This window comes from Rhinolophus hipposideros, assembly GCF_964194185.1.
Source record: "Rhinolophus hipposideros genome assembly, chromosome: 4".
In the NCBI taxonomy this organism is placed as follows: domain Eukaryota; kingdom Metazoa; phylum Chordata; class Mammalia; order Chiroptera; family Rhinolophidae; genus Rhinolophus; species Rhinolophus hipposideros.
The window spans coordinates 47,150,594-47,172,297 of record NC_138050.1 but is presented as its reverse complement, the minus strand read 5'-3'; the positions used below and the strand labels follow the sequence as shown (position 1 = coordinate 47,172,297).

Here is a 21,704-nt window from a genome sequence, read left to right as displayed (position 1 = left end):
TATCTCAGATGGGGGAATATGGTCCAGAGTCCTGAACTGGATCAGTATTATGACAAGGAAGACATTTCCCTATTGTACAGACATTTGTGGAGTGGTACCCAGGATACTGAAAAAAAAATTATTTTCCTTTCAGTAACACTCTGGACTATGGAGATTTCTGGAAAGTTCTTATTAATTGCCAATGTTAAGGGAATTTAAAATTTTTTCTATTAATTGTTTCACACTTTTATGTTGATTTTCCTTTTCATCAGACCAAGACAAAGTCCTGATACTCGCAAAATCTGTTTGGGAAAATGTTCATTTTTGTCTGCATTTCTTTTTTCTTTTTTTCTTTTTCTTTTTAGAGTATTTCTTCATTTTCTTTTTTTTTCTATTTATTTATTTATTTATTTATTTATTTATTTATTTATTTATTTATTTTTATTCGTTTCAGGTGTACAAGACAAGATAATACTTAGACGTTCATCATTTATATTCCTCACACTGTGAACTCCCCTCCCCCGATCCACTATCCCTCCGACCTCACACCGAGCCATCACATTATATATATAAAATTATAGTTGGCATTCATTAATGTTTAGCTTCTGGTGTACAATGCCATGATCAGGCATCCACAGTATCTCTGAGGTGGATTAAGAAGCTGTGGTACATTTATACAATGGAGTATTACACAGCCATAAAGAAGAAAGAAATCTTATCATTTGCAACAACATGGATGGATCTAGAGAACATTATGTTAAGTGAAATAAGTCAGAAAGAGAAAGACAAGTACCATATGATCTCACTTATATGTGGAATCTAAAGAAAAGAATATGTGAATGAACCAATCAGAAACAGTTTTGGGGACACAAAGAAAAAACCGAGAGTTGTTAGATGGGCGGGGGGAGGGGGGGCTGGGGATAAGGGGAAAGGTGAAGGGATTAGGAAGCAGCTGGTAACCACAAGATGGCCTCAGGGTTTTTTGAAAATTAAGTTGGGGAAGGTATTCAATAATGTAAAGATTTTGTTGGGTATCCGATGGACATGCGTCCTATTTGGGAGACCACCTCTGCATTTCTTTTTAATCCCACTCATTTATCTGTAATGGTGCTGCCATTAAATGGAAGTCACAGTTCCGGTTCCCAAGCAGAGTGCTCTGCCATCCCTGCCGAGCCAGGGACCATGCCGTGGGAAGTGAGGCAGGGCCGTGTGCACGTGAGGCCTGACCAGGTACAGTGAAGGCGCATGACAGTGTGGGAGTGAGCGTGAGGTTGGAGCCCGACTGGAATGGCTCGCTGGCCACTGTGCCTGGTAGCCCAGCGCTGAGGCACGCGGGAGAGCAGGTGGGTTCAGGCAGGTACATCCACTGTCTGTGGGAACAGCCCTGACTTGTGGGATTATCCCCCGATCGTGGGATTATCACATCCCCTTGTTTCGGGCTCTCCGAAAAACAAGCCCAAGATGCATAATTTTGTTTGGGACGAGGGCACTATCAACTGGGAGGGCAGCTTTTTTCCAAAAGTCCGCCAAGTCTGACGATGACGGTACAAACTATGCACACACAGCGGCTGTGGTGTAAGGATGAAGTGCAGACTCAGGCTGTGCCTCCCACCCCCGAGGCAGAGCTGTGTGTGAATGGTCCTGGCCCCCGGGAAAAGCTGCAGGTTCTTCCCATCTCCTTGGGGCAGGCACACCCCCAGAGATCCACGCCCTGATCCCCGGGACCTGTGAATGTATTATGAGGCAAAGGGGGACTAAGGGAACACATGGAATTCCGGGTGCTTATCATCTGACCTTAAAATAGGGGGCTCATCCTGGATTAGCCAGGTGGGCCCAATGTGACCACAGGGCCCTAATAGTGGAAGGGGGGCCGGAGAGCATCAGAGAGAATGATGGTAGAAAGGCCCAGGAAGATGCAACATTGCTGGCTTTGAAGGTGGAGGAAGGGGCCACAAGTCAGGAGCTGAGGGCGGCTGCTAACAACTGGGCCAGGAGATGTGTCCTCCCCTCAAGCCTCTGAAAGGACCAGCCCTTGATTTTGGCCCAGTGAGACCCACGTCAGACTTCCGTCCTGCATCTGTAAAGTAAGTGTGTGGTGTTTAAGCTGCGCAGCCTGCACTGATGTTACAGCAGCAGGAGAAAACTAACACACTCTGCTTGGGCGGCTGACTTAAAAACAGAAACAAAGGACGGAAAAAGAAGTCACCTGAACTGTATTTAACTTGACTCGGTGAGCAGTCGTGAATGCCTGTCATGTAAGGGGCTGAGTAAGGGGCAGGCGGGTGAAGGGAGGATCCAGAGAGCTTGGTTTAGATGCTGTCAGTGCTGATGCTTGAGGCCCTTGGCGTCTATCTTGCCTGTAAGGAGTCTGAAGGTCAGCACGTGTCACTCTACTTTCCAACCAGAAAGTGCACTTTGCTGGTGGGCAGACTGGAGACTCCTGCCTGCAGTCTCATGGCTCTTTAGGACCGTTCAGAGACCATGGTGGGGAAGGAGAGGCAGCCACTCTGCAGAACCCAGGGCTTGGGGAGGACAGTGGCTGCCCCGTTCCTGAGGCAGGGAGCTGGGAGCGGGCCACCTTATCTCCGAGCTGAACTGTGCTTCCGGCCCTCCCTGGATCCTGAAAGGTCAGAGTTTTGTTCAGGTAGCTGCCTTAAACCTGTTTGTTCTGCCACCTGTCCGGGCCACTCCAGGAAACCGGAGAAGCGACCCTTTTGGCTGTGAGCTGAACCTAAGCCTTGTGTCGGACGCGGAGGCCAGCCTGAGGGTGAAGGTGAAGGTGGAGGTGTCTGAGCCTGCCCTGATTTTTGGCCACAAGTGGAGGGGCTGCTCACTCTACTCCCTGGGCGTGTACCAAGACAGAGTGCTGCCCCCCTGGCGTCGGGGGGTGCCCTGGGAGCCGCAGACACAGCCCTTACACTGATGCTAGTTCAGGCCTGTTGCACAGGAAACCGGAAATACATGAGTGTCAGTGAGCCGTTCTTGAGACCAGCCTGAAAGGGGGTGGGGGACAGGCTGGAGCCTTGGGGGTGATTGTCCCTCCTCATGGTTAACTCTCTCCAGACGTGTTGCCCTGCCCTGTGGCTGGCTGCTGGCTCCAGAAAAAGGAAGCCAGCAGGGGTGCGGCCTCCTGGGGGCTCTGAGCCTGGAAAGAACTTGTTTGCTGGCCCACGTGAAAAGGTGAGCCCACCCAGCCAAAGAACCTGTGACTTTTACTATAGCGACTGGGTCCTAATTTTCCTAGTGATGTAAAACCAGCCCATTATGCTGCAGATGGTGGGGCTCACAAACTTGTCACAGTAAAGCATTTCAACTGCTTAGAGCTCTGAGTAGTGTGGGCAGGGAGAGCTGCCAGCATGGGCCCTGCTTCCGGGAGGGCATGGCTTTGTCCATTTCTCTCTCACCTTCACTGGCTCATTTCTGTTGGGGTGCGTGGCTGGCGATTTTTTATTTTCATTTTTTTAATAAAAGTACAAGCTCTCGCTCTGCACCAGGCCTCCTGCAAGACAACACAGGCAGCTTGCCATTAGCTTTCGGGAAAGAGCCGGCGTGGGGGCGTAGAGAGCATGCGAAGAGACATCTGACTGGAAACTTTCTTTTCTACAAAATGAAAGCAACTCCTTGCGATACCACCCGAGGGATGAAGACCCAGGCCGGGCTGACCCACGGGAAATCAGTGTGGAGGTGACGCTAGAGGGATTTTCTGGAAAGCAGACAGAGCTCTGCTGTCACCAAAGTCATGGTCCTCTTACTTAACGAAAGGTGAGCTGCCCTGGGCGTTCTGCCTCCCTTAGTCCTGGGGAACCAACCTGATGGAGCAGAGCCCTTCCCTGCAGGAGCTCAGAGCCCCCGGGAAGCAGATGGTTGCGGCCGCTCTGGTCTGTGCTGTCCCAGAGCCATAGCCCCATAGAGGCGTCACAAAGGACAGTGTTTGTGTCCAGGGCTGCTGTTCAAGTCACCACAAATGTGGCAGCCGAAAACAACACACATTTATTCTCTCAAAGCTTTGATACCAGTGTCGCTGGGCTGAAATGAAGGTCTCGGGGGGCCATGCTCCCCCTGAAGCCTCAGGGAGGATCCGTTCTTTGCCTCCTCCAACTTCTGTGGCCCCAGCATTTCTTGGCTGTGGCCACATCACACCAATCTCTGTCTCCACGGCCACCTGGTCTTTTCCTCTTGTGTGGTCGTCCAATGGCCCTCTGCCTCCCTTTTATAAGGATACTTGGGACGGCATTTAGGGCTACCCAGTCATCTCCCATCTCAAGGTCCTTAGTCACCTCTGCAAAGTCTCCGTTGTCGTATACGGGGCGTTCACAGGTTCGGGGATCAGGCCCTGGTACGTTTGGGGCCCCTGTCGGCCTTCTACTGGAGGGAAGGAGTTTACTAGTGGGGGAGGGGCACTTCACTACCTGAGGGGGGAACAGTGGAAGCATGACTTACCGTGGCACAGCCAGGGACTTCTAGATGGTTCCCTGTGGTCAGGAGATTAGCATCCCAGGTGGGAAGCACCACAAGCTGGGGTTTGGCGTGTGGAATTGGAAATGGCCCTGCATTGTGTTCTGCATGGGGGGAAAGGGGGGTAGGTAGCCTATGGGAGGAAATGAGGCTTTCTCTGCCTGCTGAGGAGTTTCCTTTAGCAGGAAGACACCGGGATCTAAGTAAAGTATTTTAATCGAGAAAAAAAAAATTGAAAACTCACATGCATTGTCAAATTATTAGACAAGACACAAATTATTAAAGCTCACTCAAGAAGAAATAGATAACTTGAGTTACTCTATATGTATTAATTAAAATTGTATAGTAAAATAGTTGTCTAGAAAGATATCTTGAGGCCCACATGGTTTCACTGGTGAATTCTACTAAACATTACGTGAAGAAATGATTCAATTCTACACAAAATCTCTAAAATAATTGAAGGAAATGGAACACTTCTCTGTCGCGTCCCATGCAACAAGGGCAGTGAGGATGCGAGAAGGGGCGGTTTGGGTTAAGTTTTTAAGAAATAAACAAACAGAGACTTAATGCAGTTAAATCGCTCAGAAGGCCAGGGGTCTCTCAGTCTCGGAGGACTGGAGCCCAGAATAAAGCCGGCTGGAGGCTTTTATTGATAGGCATACAAATACAAGAAAGTAACATTGTTTCTTACACGGTCTGTGAGACTCAGACATCATAACAGAAAAATGTGTATTCCAATCACCCTTTGTCTGTAAACAGCGGAAGCACAAGGTCCCATGATGTTTTTACTTAAAGTATGTACCTTTTCATGGTCAAGTCTCTCACATTGTAACAACTCCGTTAAGATAAGTGGAACCAGGTGCAAGGGAAAAGCAGGAGCCGGCAACAGACTTTCCAAGCAGGCGGAAGGGAAGGCAAGGCCCTGTCCCATATTTGTCTAAGGCAGCTCATTGGGGGTCCCCACTCGGTTCCGAATGGCTTAAGTTGTATCTCCCGTGAAATATCTTACCCATCTTTGGCTGCAAACCATCTTTTGGGGACCAGACAGAGAGACATAAGGTGTAAACACAAGGACGGAACAGAGTCCCAGAAAGGCACAATCTCACAAACTCTTCTTTCCTTAAGGAAAGACATGGAGGGACAGTTGGCTAGGCTGTTGTGAGACCACATCTCCCCCTTTTTTGTTTTTGAAGTATGAGAGACACAGACCGTGCAGTTTCTTCATTTATAGCCCATTGGAGGGCTATTTGTCCACATCTAAGGACTAAACAAAATGAACAAAGAATAATAAGCAGAGTAGCAATAGCTCCAGCAAACCCTCCACCCAGAGTTTTTACCCATTTAACAGGGTTTAAATTGGAAAGTCCTTCTGCAGCCGCAGAAAGTGTCTCTTCTTCAGGGAGGAGCCGAAGCTTGGCGATGGACATCTGAACCACTTCTTGTTGTAATTGTATAATGTCCACAGTGAGATTAGGCATATGTCCCAGGAGATGGGCTCACACCTTAGACGAAGGGATATGAGTTTGATTATAAGAAAATGGGGTTACTCAATAAGTGGATACATTCCAATCACATTTTAAGGTAATCATAGCGCGAAGAGTTTTTACTTGATCACCAAGAAATACAACAGTGGTTTCTAAATCTGTTAATCTAATATTAATTTTTTGATCTATCTTGATTTGTTAATTCCAAGATTTACTAGCATTTTCATGTCATTTTTGTACAAATTCTGTAGTTTGAACAGTTTGATGTAGAGCAACACCAGGAACAGCAGTGACAGTGGTTATAGCAATTATACCCATAATAGCAGTAATCAGCAATCCTACAAATCTTTTAGTTCTATGTAAAATCTTATGAAGCAATTGAAGAACAATATGAACAGTGGGAGAGCCCTCCCACACTCGAGGGGCTTGGACAGGAATCCATAGACCCCGTCTTCTCCTCAAGATCATTATCCGATCTTGGAAGGAATTATAAATTGAAGAATCCATGCATCCATGCAAGTGAACAGACGGCACTGATGGCATTCAACTGTTTTCAGGGTTGAATCAATTGTGAACTTTCCCATCAGAAAAACAAAAGGAGGTTTAAGACATACGTGTAAATTAAACATCTGTGTTTTTTCAAACTTAAAAGTATATTGATTACCTATATCTTTAGTATAATTTCCATTCCAAATTTGATTTTGACCTAAACCTATAGCCACCTTCCACAAGGTCTTTTGTACAGGACCCCTAATAGGAGTAATCATTTTTAACTGAGGTGGTACTAAACCCTTATCTTTCCAAAAAATAGAAATATTATACGGTGATCTAATGGTCTTTGGGAAATTAAGTTCTGATATTTGATCTCTTAGGGATTGAGGTTCAGAATGTTTTACTTTGGAACATACATGAATAGCAATCCCATAAGGTCCCCAATCGACTACAGTACCAAAGGCATTGTTAAATGCCTTGATCTAAGCTTCCTCTACATTCCTCCCAATGAATGCGGGAGTGTGTGTCAACCCACTTATCTTGAGGACACGGATGAAGAGAAGGAGGAAAAAGATGAGTGCTTAACTCTTGAGTCTGAAATCCTTGACCTGAGGGTGTATTAGCAGGCACCGGAGCAGGACGGCTACAGGTGTCGCGCTGTTTCATATCAAGTGATGGAAGTGGAGTCACCACAAGCGGCTGCCGACAGGGCTGGCGTGGCATCTCGGGAGCTGGTGGATGATAACGGGGTCCCATGAAGTGATGAGGCCAGCCGTACCGGTCCCTCTGTAGACTCACACTGGTGGTCGGTGATGATTTTGTCCGGCGAGTGATTATCACTCTGGACTGGGGTGTGGGGTCCACAGTAAGGCTTGATGTACCGACTAGGCACCCACAAAGGACGTTCTTTTGGTCCTGGAGAGACGCAGGCAAAACCTCGTCCCCATGTTAATAAAGTCCCTAACTGCCATTGATTAGTCTGAATATCCTTCCCCCAAAAGGGCACATTTTCCAAAGCCTTAGCACTATGGAGATTGTTAAAATGTCTTTCTGCAGCTGTGTGCCCAAGGTGTGGCTCTGTATTACTGCTAGAGCCAGAAGAATTCAAAAACTTTAAAGTAAACATGGCTTTGGCCAGTTGTACTTGTGGAGAATTGTCTCCCCCCTTTTGTTTTTGAAGTTGTTTTTTGAGAGTACAATTAGCACATTCTACAATAGCTTGTCCTTGGGGATTATAAAGAATCCCTATGGTATGATTAATTTTCCACTGTTCACAAAATTTTTTAAACTTATTACTAGTGTAAGCTGGGCCATTCATTGTCTGTTTTAATGGCTTGAGGGAGGCCCATAATGGAGAAGCAGATAAGTGAATGTCTGCAACAGTGGCTAGCATTTTCGCTGCTTTGAGCGGTGGCCAAGATGAAACCAGAAGATGTATCGACCGTGACATGAACAAAAGACAAATGTCCAAACGAAGGGACATGAGTTACATCCATTTGCCAGATAACATTAGAAACTAGTCCTCGAGGATTAACCCCTTCAGGGCACTCTTGAGAAGCATTAAGAATTTGGCAGGTTGGGCAAGTTTGAACTATATGTCTGGCCTGTTTGTAAGTAATAGGAAAACGAGCTCGAAGGCCACCAGCATTTGTATGCGTTAAAGAATGAAACTCAGTTGCTTCAATAATTAGAACATTAGCAATCAGTGAATCAGCAACAGCATTGCCACGCGTCAGTGGTCCCGATAGGGAGGTGTGGGCGCGTATATGAGTAATGAAGAATGGATGTTGTTGGTTTCTGACAACCTGTTGAAGCTGATTAAAAAGAAACTGGAGAGACGGGCTTGATTTATTAGACAGTAATGCCGTCTCAATGTTTTTTACTGTGTGAACTACATAAGCTGAATCAGAGAAAATAGTTAAGGTTCAGTGTAATCTTCTAAGGCAGTTAGCACAACAACTAACTGCTCTCTGTGCAGAGGTACAATTAGTTTGAATGACTTGTTGATTTATTTAACTCACTATCGCTGCCCTGCTGTTACTAGACCCATCAGTAAAAACTGTTACAGCTTTTGAAATTGGAGCTGGACTTAATTTCTTAGGGAGAATCCAACTGGTCTTTAGAAGGAATTGAAACCATTTATTTTTTGGATAGTGATTATCAATAATTCCAAAATATCCACAAATAGCAACTTGCCAGATTTCAGAATGGGTATTTAAGTGTGTAATTTGTTGTTTTTTAAATGGGACTACTATCTTAGCTTCGATTCCGTTTAACTGAAGAACTCTAGTGCGAGCTCGTAAGACAAGCTCTGAAATTAATTCCAAATAAGTTGGGAGTGATTTGACAAAATTATTAGGTAGAAACAGCCACTCTACCAAGTCATTTTGTTGAATTATCACCACCGTAGGTGAATGGGGAGTTGGGAAAATTAAAATTTGTAAAGGTTGAGAAGGATCTATGCACTGAATCTGAGCTTCTTGAATTTTCTGTTCAATTAATTCTAGCTCTTTATTGGCCTGAGGAGTCAGGGTATGGGGAATATCTAACTGAGAAGGACCCTGTAAAAGGCCAAATAAATTACTGAGCGCATAGGTCGGAATTGCCAGAGTGGTACGAAGCCAATTAATATCTCCTAACAATTTTTGCAAATCATTTAATGTAGAGATTTGGTCTCTTCTGATTTGTACCTTTTGAGGCCTAATCGTTTGTCTGTCAACAATAGCTCCAAGACAATTTACAGGAGTTGTGGTTTGAATCGTACCAGGAGCAATATAGAGACCTGCCAACTCAAGTTGTTCTTGAAGCAACTTAAAACAATCCTCTAAAATCTCTGTAGTAGATGCAACACAGAGAATGTCATCCATATAATGAATGATGTAACTGTAGAATAGTGTAGTACCAGAACTGCCTCCTTGACTGCCTCAAGGGTCAAGAAGCCCTTTTCTGAACAGCCCCCAGACCAAAATAACCTAGTCATTAATCATAAACACCACGTATTGCAAGGTCAGGAAGCTCTGTTGAGAAAAGGCTTATCTTGCAGCAAAAATGTAAGCAAGGACACAGGACCAAAAGTCTTGTAAATATCTTGCCTGCATGGAAAATTACTGAGAGCCTTAAAATGTCATGCTATAAAAACCCCTAGCTTTGTGTGTTTGGGGTCCTTGTTGAAACCCGCTGCGTCGGGCAGATACTCGGACCCCAGCTAGCTGGCAATAAACCTCGCTGTGTGACTTGCATTATCGTGTGACTTCTGTTCTCTTGAGGAGGGGTTGACTCCGGACCCTAACAGTAACAACCTGGAAATTTTTCTCTGACTGGCTAATTGGTTCTGGCTATAAAACACTGACAAATTGTGGGACTATTAAGCATTCCCTGAGGAAACACTTTCCATTGATATTTTTCACTAGGTTCTCTATTATTTAGAGAGGGCACTGAAAATGCAAATCTAGGGCAGTCTAGAGGATGTAAAGGGATAGTATAAAAACAATCTTGTAAATCTATTACTACCAAAGACCAATTTTTGGGAATCATGGATGGTTGGGGGAGTCCTAGCTGTAGCGGACCCACAGGCTCAATCAAAGCATTAATTGTTCGTAAGTCAGTGAGCATTCTCCATTTTCCTGATCTCTTTTTTATGACAAAAACAGGAGAATTCCAAGGGCTAGTTGAAGGTTCTATATGATTTTGGTTTAATTGAATTTGTACTAATTCAGTTAAAGTCTCTAGTTTTTCTTTTGAAAGGGGCCACTGTTCAATCCAGTGAGGCTTATCACTATTCCACTTAAGAGCCAGGGGAGTTTTTAGCTCCGCAACAGTGGTCCTTATCAAAAAGGTTTATGATCTTGTGAATTAAATCCCAATCCTTTACGTCCAGTCTGAAATGTAGGCTGAATAGGCTGAGTAATTCCCTGACTAAACTTTTCTAAGCCTTGTCCTGGTTGGAAACCCATCTGACTCATCATTTTTTGGCTCTGAGAGGTATATTGTCCTGGGGGTATCCAGATTTCTGTTCCCCATTGAGAAAGCAGATCTCTACCCCACAAATTGATTGAAATATCAGTGATATAAGGCTGTAAAAATCCTTTCTGTCCTTCTGGCCGAGGCAAGGAAGAATGTAGGTGCTTTGAAGCAGTCCTGAAGCCTTGCCTATCCCTACAACATTTATGTTAGATGGTTGTACTTACCAATTAGCGGGCCAATCTTGAGAATTTATTATAGAGATGTCCACACCAGTGTCCATTAATCCTAAGAATTTTTTGTTATGAATCTTAATTTGATAGACTGGGCAGATGTAAGAAATTTTTCTGCCAGAAAAGTACCTGCTGATCCGGTACTTCCAAATTCTCCAGTTCTTTTTTGGGTTCCCCTCTTTTTAGGGGGTATAAAAGGCATCAAAAGAAGCTGTGCAACTCGCTCTCCCTTTTTGGCAGACCAAGGGACTGAGGAAGACATAACAATTTGAATTTCTCCCTTGAAATCTGAATCTGCTATTCCGGTGTGGACTATAACTCCTTTTGATGTTAAGTTTGAGTGACCAAGGAGAAGTCCAACTGTATTTTGAGGGATTGATCCAATTATTCCTGTGGGCTCACAAAGGGGGGTTTCCCCTGGAAGTAGCAGTGTATCTTGAGCTGTACAAACATCTACTGCAGCACCTTCCTCAGTGGCAGGAGTTAATTGTTGAACAGATAATTTTGAGGAGGAGGCACCATCTGGTAATTTTGAGGTGCCGCCTGACTCACAGATGCCCTGGTTATTGTTTGGGCCTGGGGCTAGCCCCGCTTCCTGTTTCCCTGAAGCGAGGTCCCATCTTTATGATATTTAGATTGGCATTCAGAGGCCCAATGGTTTCCTTTTTTACACCGAGGACAAACCCTGGGTTGTTTAAGACCCTGGGGAGGAGAAGGACTTTGCAGCCATGAGCTGCTTTTTTTCTTAATTCTGCAATTCTTTTTAGTATGTCCTGGCTTGCCACAATTATGACAAGTGCCAGAAAACTTATCTTTTTTCTGAATTACCCCTGTAATGGCATTAGCTAACATAGCAGCTTTATGGTCTTCTGTCCCCACTTCTTGACACAGCCTAAGATATCTCATAGCATCAGTTTTTCCCTTTTGTGTGCCAATGGCAGGTTTACAATCTTTGTTTGCTTTCTCAAAAGCCGTAATTTGTAAGATGATATCTGCGGCAGCAGAGTTAGTGATTTGTTTATTAATGGCTTCTTGCAAATGTGCAAGGAAATCTGAATAAGGTTCCTGTGGGCCTTGTAAAATCTTTTGAAAAGAGGAGGGAGTTTTGCCCTCTATCTCAATCTTTTCCTATGCCATTAGACAAATTTGTTTTAATTGTCTGACAGCTAATTCTTCCATATCCAGCTGATCATGGGTCTCAGCCCAAAGTCTCTTCCCTAATAGCTGGTCAGCCGAAATATCTATATTACGAACCTCATTTTGCCTCTCCTGTGTTTCTGCACCATCAATCCACCAAGTTTTAAATTGGAGGTATTGAGAGGGAGTCAGACAAGTTTTTGCTAAAGCATGCCAATCAGCGGGAATCATTCGATTGCCATCAGCAATACTTTTCACAAGGACAACGGTATAACGAGAAGTGACTCCAAATTACAAAACTGCTTGTTTTAATTCTTTTAGCAACTTAAAGGGGAAAGGCTCATAAACTGCCTCATGGATCCCTTCAGGATGGTTTGCATTAGGGGCTTCAGCCTGTCTAAAGATCACTGGAAAATTAAGGGCATCTATGTCTCCTTCGAGTTTAGCTTGATGTATGCCATGCTCTATAACTGACAATGAAGAGCATATACCCTCCTTTGTTGTCTGAGGGATACTTTTACTGAGAAAGGGATTATTGTTTTGTTTAGCTGGTTTGGAAAGCCTCCGCGTTTGTCTTAAACAAGAAGGTGGCGGAGGTAGCCAACGAGACAGAGGAGGGGGACAATCATCCTCAAAACCTTCCTCTGGATCTGGATACAGATTTTTAGGGATGAGAGTGGATGCCATCTCGGACCCCTCGTCATCATCTCATCCCTCTTTTGTCTTTTTAAACTGGTCTATGCCGTCTTTCTCTCTCTCTTCCTCTGAGTCTGTTTGGAGCGGTTCTAAAACTGAGTGGATTATTTGAAACATTTCCCAGATTGAACTGGGCAAGGAAACTCCATTAGAATGTACTTCACGGAGACTTTGACCTACTTCTTCCCACTTATCTATATCAAGCGTCCCAAAGTTTGGAAACCAGGAACAATGAGTCTCAATTACTTTGAGGAGTTCCTCTAATCTTTTTTTCTGGGATTTGGTGCTTTCCCTTCTTAAGAAGCTGCTGAAGCAGGCAGATATAAGGTCTGTACTTGCTTTCTGCATTACCCATGTTAGAATTTAAACAGGAAAGGAAAGAGAAGGACTTTCACTCCAATTCCACTCTGATGCTCGGCCGGCCGTGCCTCTCTCGAGACCTTAGAACACGTCTTGGCTAAGGCGTGGTTGTATAAACCCCAACCCAACCCAAGATGCCAAATCACCGTTATGCCATAGCGTTATGGAACTGCAGTTACGAGCCCAAGCAAACTTCGTAGTCTTAAAAGACGGTGGAGCTATAAGCATTCACTCACACAATCACAGTCTTTCACACGAAAGTGTTAGTTGTTTCTTTGAAATTCCTTCATTACCCTGGTTAAATTCTCCAAGTCCATAGACTACCTCCTTACCCCAGGTAGCTGCCGCGGCAGATTCTTGGAGTTCCTTCACCGTGTCTGCAGATCCTTACAACTCTTAGATGTCCTTCCCTTCTCGAGCCCGACGTTGGGCGCCAGATGTCGCATCCGTGCAACAAGGGCATTTAGGATGCGAGAAGGGCGGTTTGGATTAAGTTTTTAAGAAATAAACAAACAGAGACTTAATGCAGTTAAATCTCTCAGAAGGCCAGGGGTCTCTCAGTCTCGGAGGACTGGAGCCCAGAATAAAGCCGGATGGAGGCTTTTATTGATAGGTATACAAATACAAGAAAGTAACATTGTTTCTTACACGGTCTGTGAGACTCAGACATCATAACAGAAAAATGTGTATTCCAATCACCCTTTGTCTGTAAACAGCAGAAGCACAAGGTCCCATGATGTTTTTACTTAAAGTATGTACATTTTCATGGTCAAGTCTCTCACATTGTAACAACTCCGTTGAGATAAGTGGAAATAGGTGCAAGGGAAAAGCAAGAGCCAGCAACAGACTTTCCCAAGCAGGGCGAAGGGGAGGCAAGGCCCTTTCCAATATTTGTCTAAGGCAGCTCATTGGGGGTTCCCACTCGGTTCCGCCTGGCTTAGGTTGTATCTCCCGTAAGATATCTTACCCGTCTTTGGCTGCAAACCATCTTTTGGGGACCAGACAGAGAGACATAAGGTGTAAACACTGAGTCCCAGAAAGGCACAATCTCACAAACTCTTCTTTCCTTAAGGAAAGACATGGAAGGACAGTTGGCTAGGCTATTGTGTGACTACACTTCTCCACTCACTCTATGAGGCCAGCATTAATCTGTTACAAAAGCCAGGCTAAGAAATAACAAGGAAATTACATACCCATTTCAATATGTTCTTTTTAAATTAAAGTTTATTGGGTTGACAATTGTTAGTAAAGTTACATAGATTTCAGGTGTACAATTCTGTAATACATCATCTATGTCTCACATTGTGTGTTTACCATCCAGAGTCAGTTCTCCTTCCATCACCATATATTTGACTCCCTTTTCCCTCTTCTACCAATTCTTACACATCCACACCAACAGTTACTATTTTCGGGTGGTTTTGACTGTATCTTTCCTAATGGGGGTGAGGTGGTATGTCATTGTGGGTTTTGATTTGCATTTTTCCAATAATTAATGAAGTTGAGTATTTTTTAGTCTTTTCATGTGCTTAGTGTCCTTTTGTATATCTCTTTGGAGAAATGTCTGTTCAAGTCCTTCAGCCATTTTTGAATCAGATTGTTTTGTTGTTGACTTTTAGGAGTTTCTATATACTCTGGATATTAATCTTTTATCAGATATATGATTTGCAAACAAATATGTGATTTGCAAATACATTCTCCCACTGTGTGGGTTGTCTTTTTACTCTGTAGTGTCTTTTGACGGTCATGTTTTTAATTTTTATGGAAGGCAAGTTGTCCATGTTTTTCTTTTTTTTTTCTCACTGCCTCTTTGATCAGGCTTTTATTCAAAATTGGCTGTCCAAAGTGATTTGACTTTTATGGAATAAACAAATTTAAGTTTATGCCACAGGCTTCTGTTCTTCTGTGGTGGATTTCTTTTCTGCAGGCTTCTTTTCAGCTGCTGGTTTCTTGGTAGTTGCAGCCTTTCTTCCCACCAAAGGCTTCTTCTGCTTTGTAGAATCAACAGCCTTCTTTCCTGGCTTCCCTATGGCTGGCTTCTTGCCTGGAACCCCCTTCTCATCTGATTTGGCTTCTAGCTCTGCTGCTGCTTTATCCACCTGGAGATGGTGATTCTTGGCCTAGTGAAGAGTGGTGTTCCAGCACATGCTCTTTGCATATAGGTTTAGCTTCAACATGATTCTCAGGTCTTTCAGTGGATTCTTCTTCAGGACTCTGATAAATCTTTTTGCATGGTGCTTGAAAGGCTCTTTGAACCTCTGGGCTTTTCAAGATTCTGCTAAGGTCTGTATTGAGCATCTTGTACATGGGAAGGTTGTAGTTAATCTAGAGGGAGGGAGCATTACCCCAAGTGCCAAACAGATCATCTAACTTGTGGAAAGCACTTTCAATCCAAATGCAAAAATGGCCCACGTGCCCACCAGGAGCAGGTTTCAAAATGTTCAGTTTGCTTACATGAAACAGAGTAGTTCCAGGGATGTTTCTGAAAGTTTTGCTGATGCCATTGTCCTCATTATATATGATGCAAGGTACCCTGCACTGGATATGATAATGGTTTCTCATTTTGCCCTTGCCAGCTCTCATTCGCTGAGAGGCATAGACCTTTTTGATACCATTCCAGGTCTTAAGCTTCTTAAGAAGCAAAACAGTTTTCTTGTAACCTTCGAGTTTATCTTCAACCACCAAAGGAAGTACTTCCTCAATACAATGAGCTTTAGACATGACCAGCGCTTGTAAGGCTGAACCAGCCAAGGCAGAGCAGATGGTTTATAGATTCTGAGTTCGGTTTACTCTGTGGTGCCAATGGCTCCAAACATATAGCCCCCACGACACATGTTGCAAAAAGGACCCTGGCCACAACAATGAGTCCCACCACCTCAAACTCTGGGAATTCGAGCCACAGCTCTGCCAGTACCCCACAACTCCGCACTGGTTTTAATGACCTGCTAATTCACTGGCAGTATAGGGCTGTCTATTGTTTTTGTACAAGTTAGTGTGAACAAAGTTCACAATGTCTGGTCAAATGGGAGCTTTGAACACAGCAGGCAAAGTGACATTTTTGCCAGATGATTCCCACTTTTCAGAGTACACCAATATCAGTGAACACACGCCATGGCAAGGAGAAGGGACAGCCATGCTCCTCTCAACCCGGTGGCTCCCACAGGAAAAGTTATGTTTTTCTTTTGTTACCAAGGAATCATTGCCAAACTCAACATTGTGGAGCTTTAGCCTTAGTCTTTCTTCGAAGATTTTTATAGTTTTAGTTCTTATATTTAAATCTTCCATTGATCCTGAGGAAATTTTTGTACAGATTCTGAGAAACTGGCTCAAAGTACTACAAATGAATCATCCAAGGTCACTCAACTAATAAGTGGCATAGTTAAGGTGCAGACCCAAGCTTCTAACTTTAAATCTTTTCCCCACTGTTAATTCTTTTACTTAACTGATGCCCACTCACTCCAGGCTCATTCATCTATTATTCATTGAGGGTTATTCCTACATTTGTCACGGTGCAGTAATACACAGATAGGCACATACACCTAATCCCTGATATCAAAGACATCTTAATTGTCTTAGTCCATTCAGACTGCTATAGTAAAATACCACAGGTGTTAGGATAGGGTCGAATTTTCATTCTTTTGCATATGAATGTTCAGTTTTCTCCAGCACCATTTGTTGAAAAGATTGTCCTTTCCCCATTGAATGGGATTGCCGCCCTTGTAGAAGATCATGTGACCATATACATGAAACGTGGGGTTTTTTTGCACTTTCTAATCCCATTCATTGGTCTATATGTTTGTCTTCAAGTCAATACCATTTTGTTTTGATTTCTGTAGATTTGTAATTAATTTTGAAATCAGGAAGTGTGAGTCCTCCAACTTTTCCCTTTTCAAGATTGTTTTTGCTATTTGTGACCCCTTGAGATTCCACATGAATTTTAGGATGTATTTTTCTATTTCTGAAAAAAGTCATATTTTGATACATTGAATTGATAGATTGCTGAGGGTAGTATTGGCATTTTAACAATATATTTTTCCAATTAATGTCTATGTGTTTCTTTAATTTTTATAAGTAATGTTTGTATTTTTCATTGTACCTCTTTCACCTCTTGGTTGTCTACAAATATTTATTCTTTTTGATGCTATTGTAAATAGTTTTCTTAATGTCTTTTTGGATTGTTTACTGTTAAATGTATAGAAATGTAACTGATTTTTTGAGTTTTGATTTTGTATTTTGCTAAATTCATTTATTAGGTCTAAGAGATGTGTGTGTGTGTAATCTTTAGGGTTTTCTACATATGAGATACCTGTGAACAAATATAATTTTATTTCTTCATTTTCAATTTACATGCCTCCTCTTTTTCTTGCATAATTGCTATGTCTGGAATTTTGAGTACTTTATTGAAGTGGTAAAATGGGCGTCCTTGCCTTCTTCATAATTTTAGAGGAAATCTTGTCACTCTTTCATATTGAATACGATGTTAGCTACTGGCTTGTTCATGTGTCTTTTATTATTGTGAGGTGGTTTCCTTCTGTTTCTAGTGTGCTGAATGTTTTTGTCATGAAAGGGTATTGAATATTATCAAATGATTTTTTTTTTTGGAATTATTGAGATGATCACATGATACTTTTCCTTTGCTCTGTTAACGAGGTGTGGGACATTGATTGCTCTTGTAGGTTAATGCCACACTGAATTTTATAACTGTATTTGCTATAAACTCTCTAGGAAACAAACCAATAAAATATTTCTTTTAGTATCCTTCCTTTATCCTGTTGTTTGAATATGAAAATATATAATTAGCTCTCCACATTCCTGATATCATGTAATAATAACATCACCATATATTGTTTTGTTACTCAAGACAGAAATCTGTTTCAACAACATAATGTATAGGCACACTTCATTTTACTACATTTTGTTTTTAAAAAAATTGTGGTTTGCTTTACTGTGATTTACATATATAACAGTTTTTACAAATTGATATTTGTGGTGACTCTGTATCAAGCAAGTTTATCAGTGCCATTTTCCCAACAGTTTTACTCACTTTATATCTCTGTGTCACATTTTGACAATTCACACAGTATTTCAAACTTTATCACTATATATTTTTTGGTGATCAATGATCTTTGATATTACTATAATTACTATAATAATTACTATAATTACTATAATAATTATTGCAATTATTTTGGGGTTAGAAATGATTAAGCTTAGTGGGGAAGACATGTCAATAGCAAAGATAAGGAAAAAGGTAGGCCTCTGGCGCCAACAGTTAGCCAAGTTATCAATGCAAAGTTCTTGAAAGAAATTAAAACTGCTACTCCAATGAACACATGAATGATAAGAAGGCAAAACAGCCTGATTTATAATATGAAGAAAGTTTTAATGGTCTGATAGAAGATCAAACCAGCCACACCATGCCCTTAAACCAAATCCTAATCCAGAGCAATGCCTTAACTCTCTTCCATTTTATGAAGGCTGAGAAAGGTGAAGAAGCTGCAGAAGAAAAGTTTGAAACTAGCAGAGGTAGGTTCATGAGGTTTAAAGAAAGGGGCCAGTTCCATAACATATTAAGGTAAAGCAGCAAGAGCTAATATAGAAGCTACAGCATAACCCAGCAGATCTAGCCAAGGTAATTAATGAAGGTGGCTACACTAAACTACAGATTTTCATTGTAGATAGAAATGCCTGATATTGGAAAAAGAGGCCATCTAGGACTTTCATAGCTAGAGAGAAGAAGTTAGACACATTATGTGTCTTTAAAAATTCAAAGAACAGGCTGACCTGAATTTTGTGGCTATTTAGGGGGGTGTCTGAATATCAACCCTGGCACATGTTAGTGAGGTGGCCTCAGGCAAGTCACTTTGCTCTTCTGAACCTCCTTTGCTCTTTTGCAAACTACAGAAAATAGAATATCCCAGGATGAGTTGTTTTTTGGATGTAAGATTATAATCTATATGAGATATATACATATTTTCCCCAGGAGCAATGATACAGTATTAGCTAGTCAGTATTGTGAGACTTCATAGAACACAGCTACCACACAAATCAAAGAGCATTCCCAGAGGTCATAGAGCACCCTAATATTTCACATACTTGTCCTCTCCTATCACATGCACTTCCAAGGTCTCTCTCTGTCTCTCTGTCTCTGTCTCTCTCTGTCTCTCTCTGTCTCTCTCTGTCTCTCTCTCTCTCTCTCTGTCTGTCTCTCTCTCTCTCTCTCTCTCTCTCTCTCTCTCTCTCTCTCTCTCTCTCTCTCTCTCTCACGCTTTAGGATTCCAGGAAGAGGCTCCTGTGGATGTGGGAGTATTACCCTACCATTTTCCAGACACTTGCAACTGGCTGACATCAGCCCTGCCTAAAGAAGTGCTGGTCTCAGGACCCCATCCAGGCTCTCTCCTTTCCCCACATCCCCAGAAGATGGGCACCCTCTCCTGCCAATGCAGGGTCAGGTAAGTGAGGGACAGTTGTCCCAGACCTGTTCTGAGCCATCCAACCAGGGTTCTGTCCAGCAGGACCCTGAAACTAGGCAGGCTCTGACAGGACACTGGGCTCTCTCCAGCCCCGCCCAGGGTTCTGGAGCAAGGAGGGCTTTAGTTGCCATGCCATGGGCATTGCGCTGTACAGCCCTCCTATGGCTCAGTTCCTCCACTTACGATGGCCTGTGGAGGTCAGCTAGCCCAGGACTGAGAGGATCAGCAAGAAAGAAAGCATTGCGTGACCAGTGTGCCTCCCCACAGTGATGGCAGTTGGCAATAGAACAGTGGCAGCTCATGCTTTGGGCACAGCGCTTGGCTGGGTGCAGGGCAGCAGGAGCAAAAGGGCGGTGGCAGGTGGAGGACGCAGCTGCTCCCGAGCCCGCTGCACACTGGAGCACACAGGAACCTATGGGAGCCTGCCTGCTGTTCACATGCTTTATTTTCCCCAAATTTGACATCTTAAAGGACTTCAGGGGTCACATAGGGGTTATAAAGCACACTTTCTCCTTTGGAAGTAGGCCATTTGCTGGTGAAGTTCCTGTCAATATTAAGGGTCCACGTCATAGTTGATAGGTACAATGGCTGAATTACTGTAGTGAAGGAAAAAGAAGATAGAAATTCACATTATGTTTAGTAGCAGACAATTGCCTGTTTTAACTATATCTACTGCCAGTTTTCTACTTTAAATCCCAGATCAAAACACACACACACACACACACACACACACACGCCAAAAATCAAAAAGATAAGTTTTTTTTTCTTAGAAAACTAAGGAGTCCTAATAGCTAAATATTAAATGTGTATATGTATTTTATTACTTTAGTATTAATTTATAATTTAAGTGTGAAGCAAAAAATTACAACTTTGAAATGATTCTCAAAAACAATTGAAAGCAATTTGTTCAGTTTTGTACACTTTTGGTTTTTAGAAAAATCTGTGGCTTGGGAAAATTAAGTAAAAGGGTAAGTAGAGACTTTTTCCTATTAATATAGAGCTCACACATTGAAAGTCAACAAAGTTAATTTGGAAAGAACTTTTATTTCATGTTTGAATATACAGGTTGGTGACTTATTAATTTTTTTTCAAAATTTATTTCTTATAATTATTTTTTGTGCTAAAATATACATAAAATTTACCATCTTAACCATTTTTAGTGTATAGTTCATTGCTTTTAAGTATATCCACATGGTTGTGCAAACATTATCACAGCCATCTGCATTACTCTTTCTTCTTGCAAAACTGAAACTCTGTACACATTAAACAATAACTCCCCGTTTCTCCCTTGCCCAGAGTCTCGCGACTACCATTCTAGTTTCTGTCTAGGAATTTGATCACTCCAGATACCTCATAAAAGTGGACCTATAGTATTCAACTTTTGTGATTGGCTTATTTCACTTAGTATAATGTCCTCAAGATCCATCCATGTTTTAGCATGTGTCAGATTTCCTTCCTTTTCAATGCTGAATAATATTCCATTGTGTGTATATACCATATTTTGCTTATCCATTCATCAATCAAGGACACATCCATTGCTTCCAATCTGTTATCTATTGTGATTAATGCTGTGATGAACATCAGTGTACAAATATCTTTTCGAGACTTTTAATTATTTTGGAAATATATCTAGAATAGTAACACAGTAAAAAGGTAACCCAACAAACTGGAGAAAATATTTGCAAATCACATATCTGACAAAAGATTGATATCCAGATTATATAGAGAAATCCTAAAACTCAACACCAAAAACAAAAAATAAATAAATAACTTGATTTAGTAATGGCCAAAGGACTTGAACAGCCACTTCTCCAAAAAAAAGAAGAAGAAAAAAGATATACAAATGACCTATAAGCACACGAATAGATGCTCAACATCACTAATCATTAAGAAAATGCAAACAAAAAGCATAATGAGATAACATCATAGAAATGGAGTCATGAGGTGAGCCTCTTGAAATCTTACCTGAAATTTACAACAAATTGGACAACTATAATTTCACAAAGGATTCCCTGTGCAGCAGACAGGCAAGACTAACAGACGCGCAACTGAAATCATGTAAAGGTGGGCAAATAGGGCAAGCGGTGGATGGGGGAAGCAGGAAGTGCAGAGACGCAGGCCTTGGGTGCAGTACGCATATGCAGCTCAGAACTCGGAGCTCCCTGCATTCCGGAGCTACCACAGCTGCAGAAGGGGGAGGAATTCTGACTGCTAGGGATCCCCTTATGGCTCACAGTCCCATCTCAGGGATCAACATATAATATGGCTGAACCCAATGCTCACAGCAGAGACTTTGGAGTAAAGGCTGAGGGAAGAAGGGTGAAAATGGCGATTTAAGCCCTCACTGCCAAGCAGAGGATGGAAGGTTTATGCACAGAGCCTAGCAGACCCTACCCACCCTCCCAGAGTTTGCTCCACCCACAACTTCTCAGTGCTAG

At 42.5% G+C, this 21,704-nt stretch overlaps 1 protein-coding gene and 1 pseudogene across 2 annotated transcripts in view; both read right to left on the bottom strand.

Annotated features, from left to right (window-relative positions):
* Positions 1–14,586: 14,586 nt before the first annotated feature.
* On the bottom strand, positions 14,587–16,078 carry LOC308496885 (large ribosomal subunit protein uL4-like; annotated as a pseudogene). Its single transcript has one exon. The product of its transcript is annotated as a large ribosomal subunit protein uL4-like (transcript).
* Positions 16,079–19,819: 3,741 nt separating this feature from the next.
* LOC308496884 (disintegrin and metalloproteinase domain-containing protein 18-like) overlaps positions 19,820–21,704 on the bottom strand; it is a gene marked incomplete at both ends in the record, with an annotated part of 102,279 nt that continues 100,394 nt past the window's right edge. Inside the window, one exon of the mRNA XM_081046668.1 lies at positions 19,820–19,862. Within this exon, the coding sequence (XP_080902794.1) occupies positions 19,820–19,862 (43 nt within the window). The remainder of the gene's footprint in view (positions 19,863–21,704) is intronic.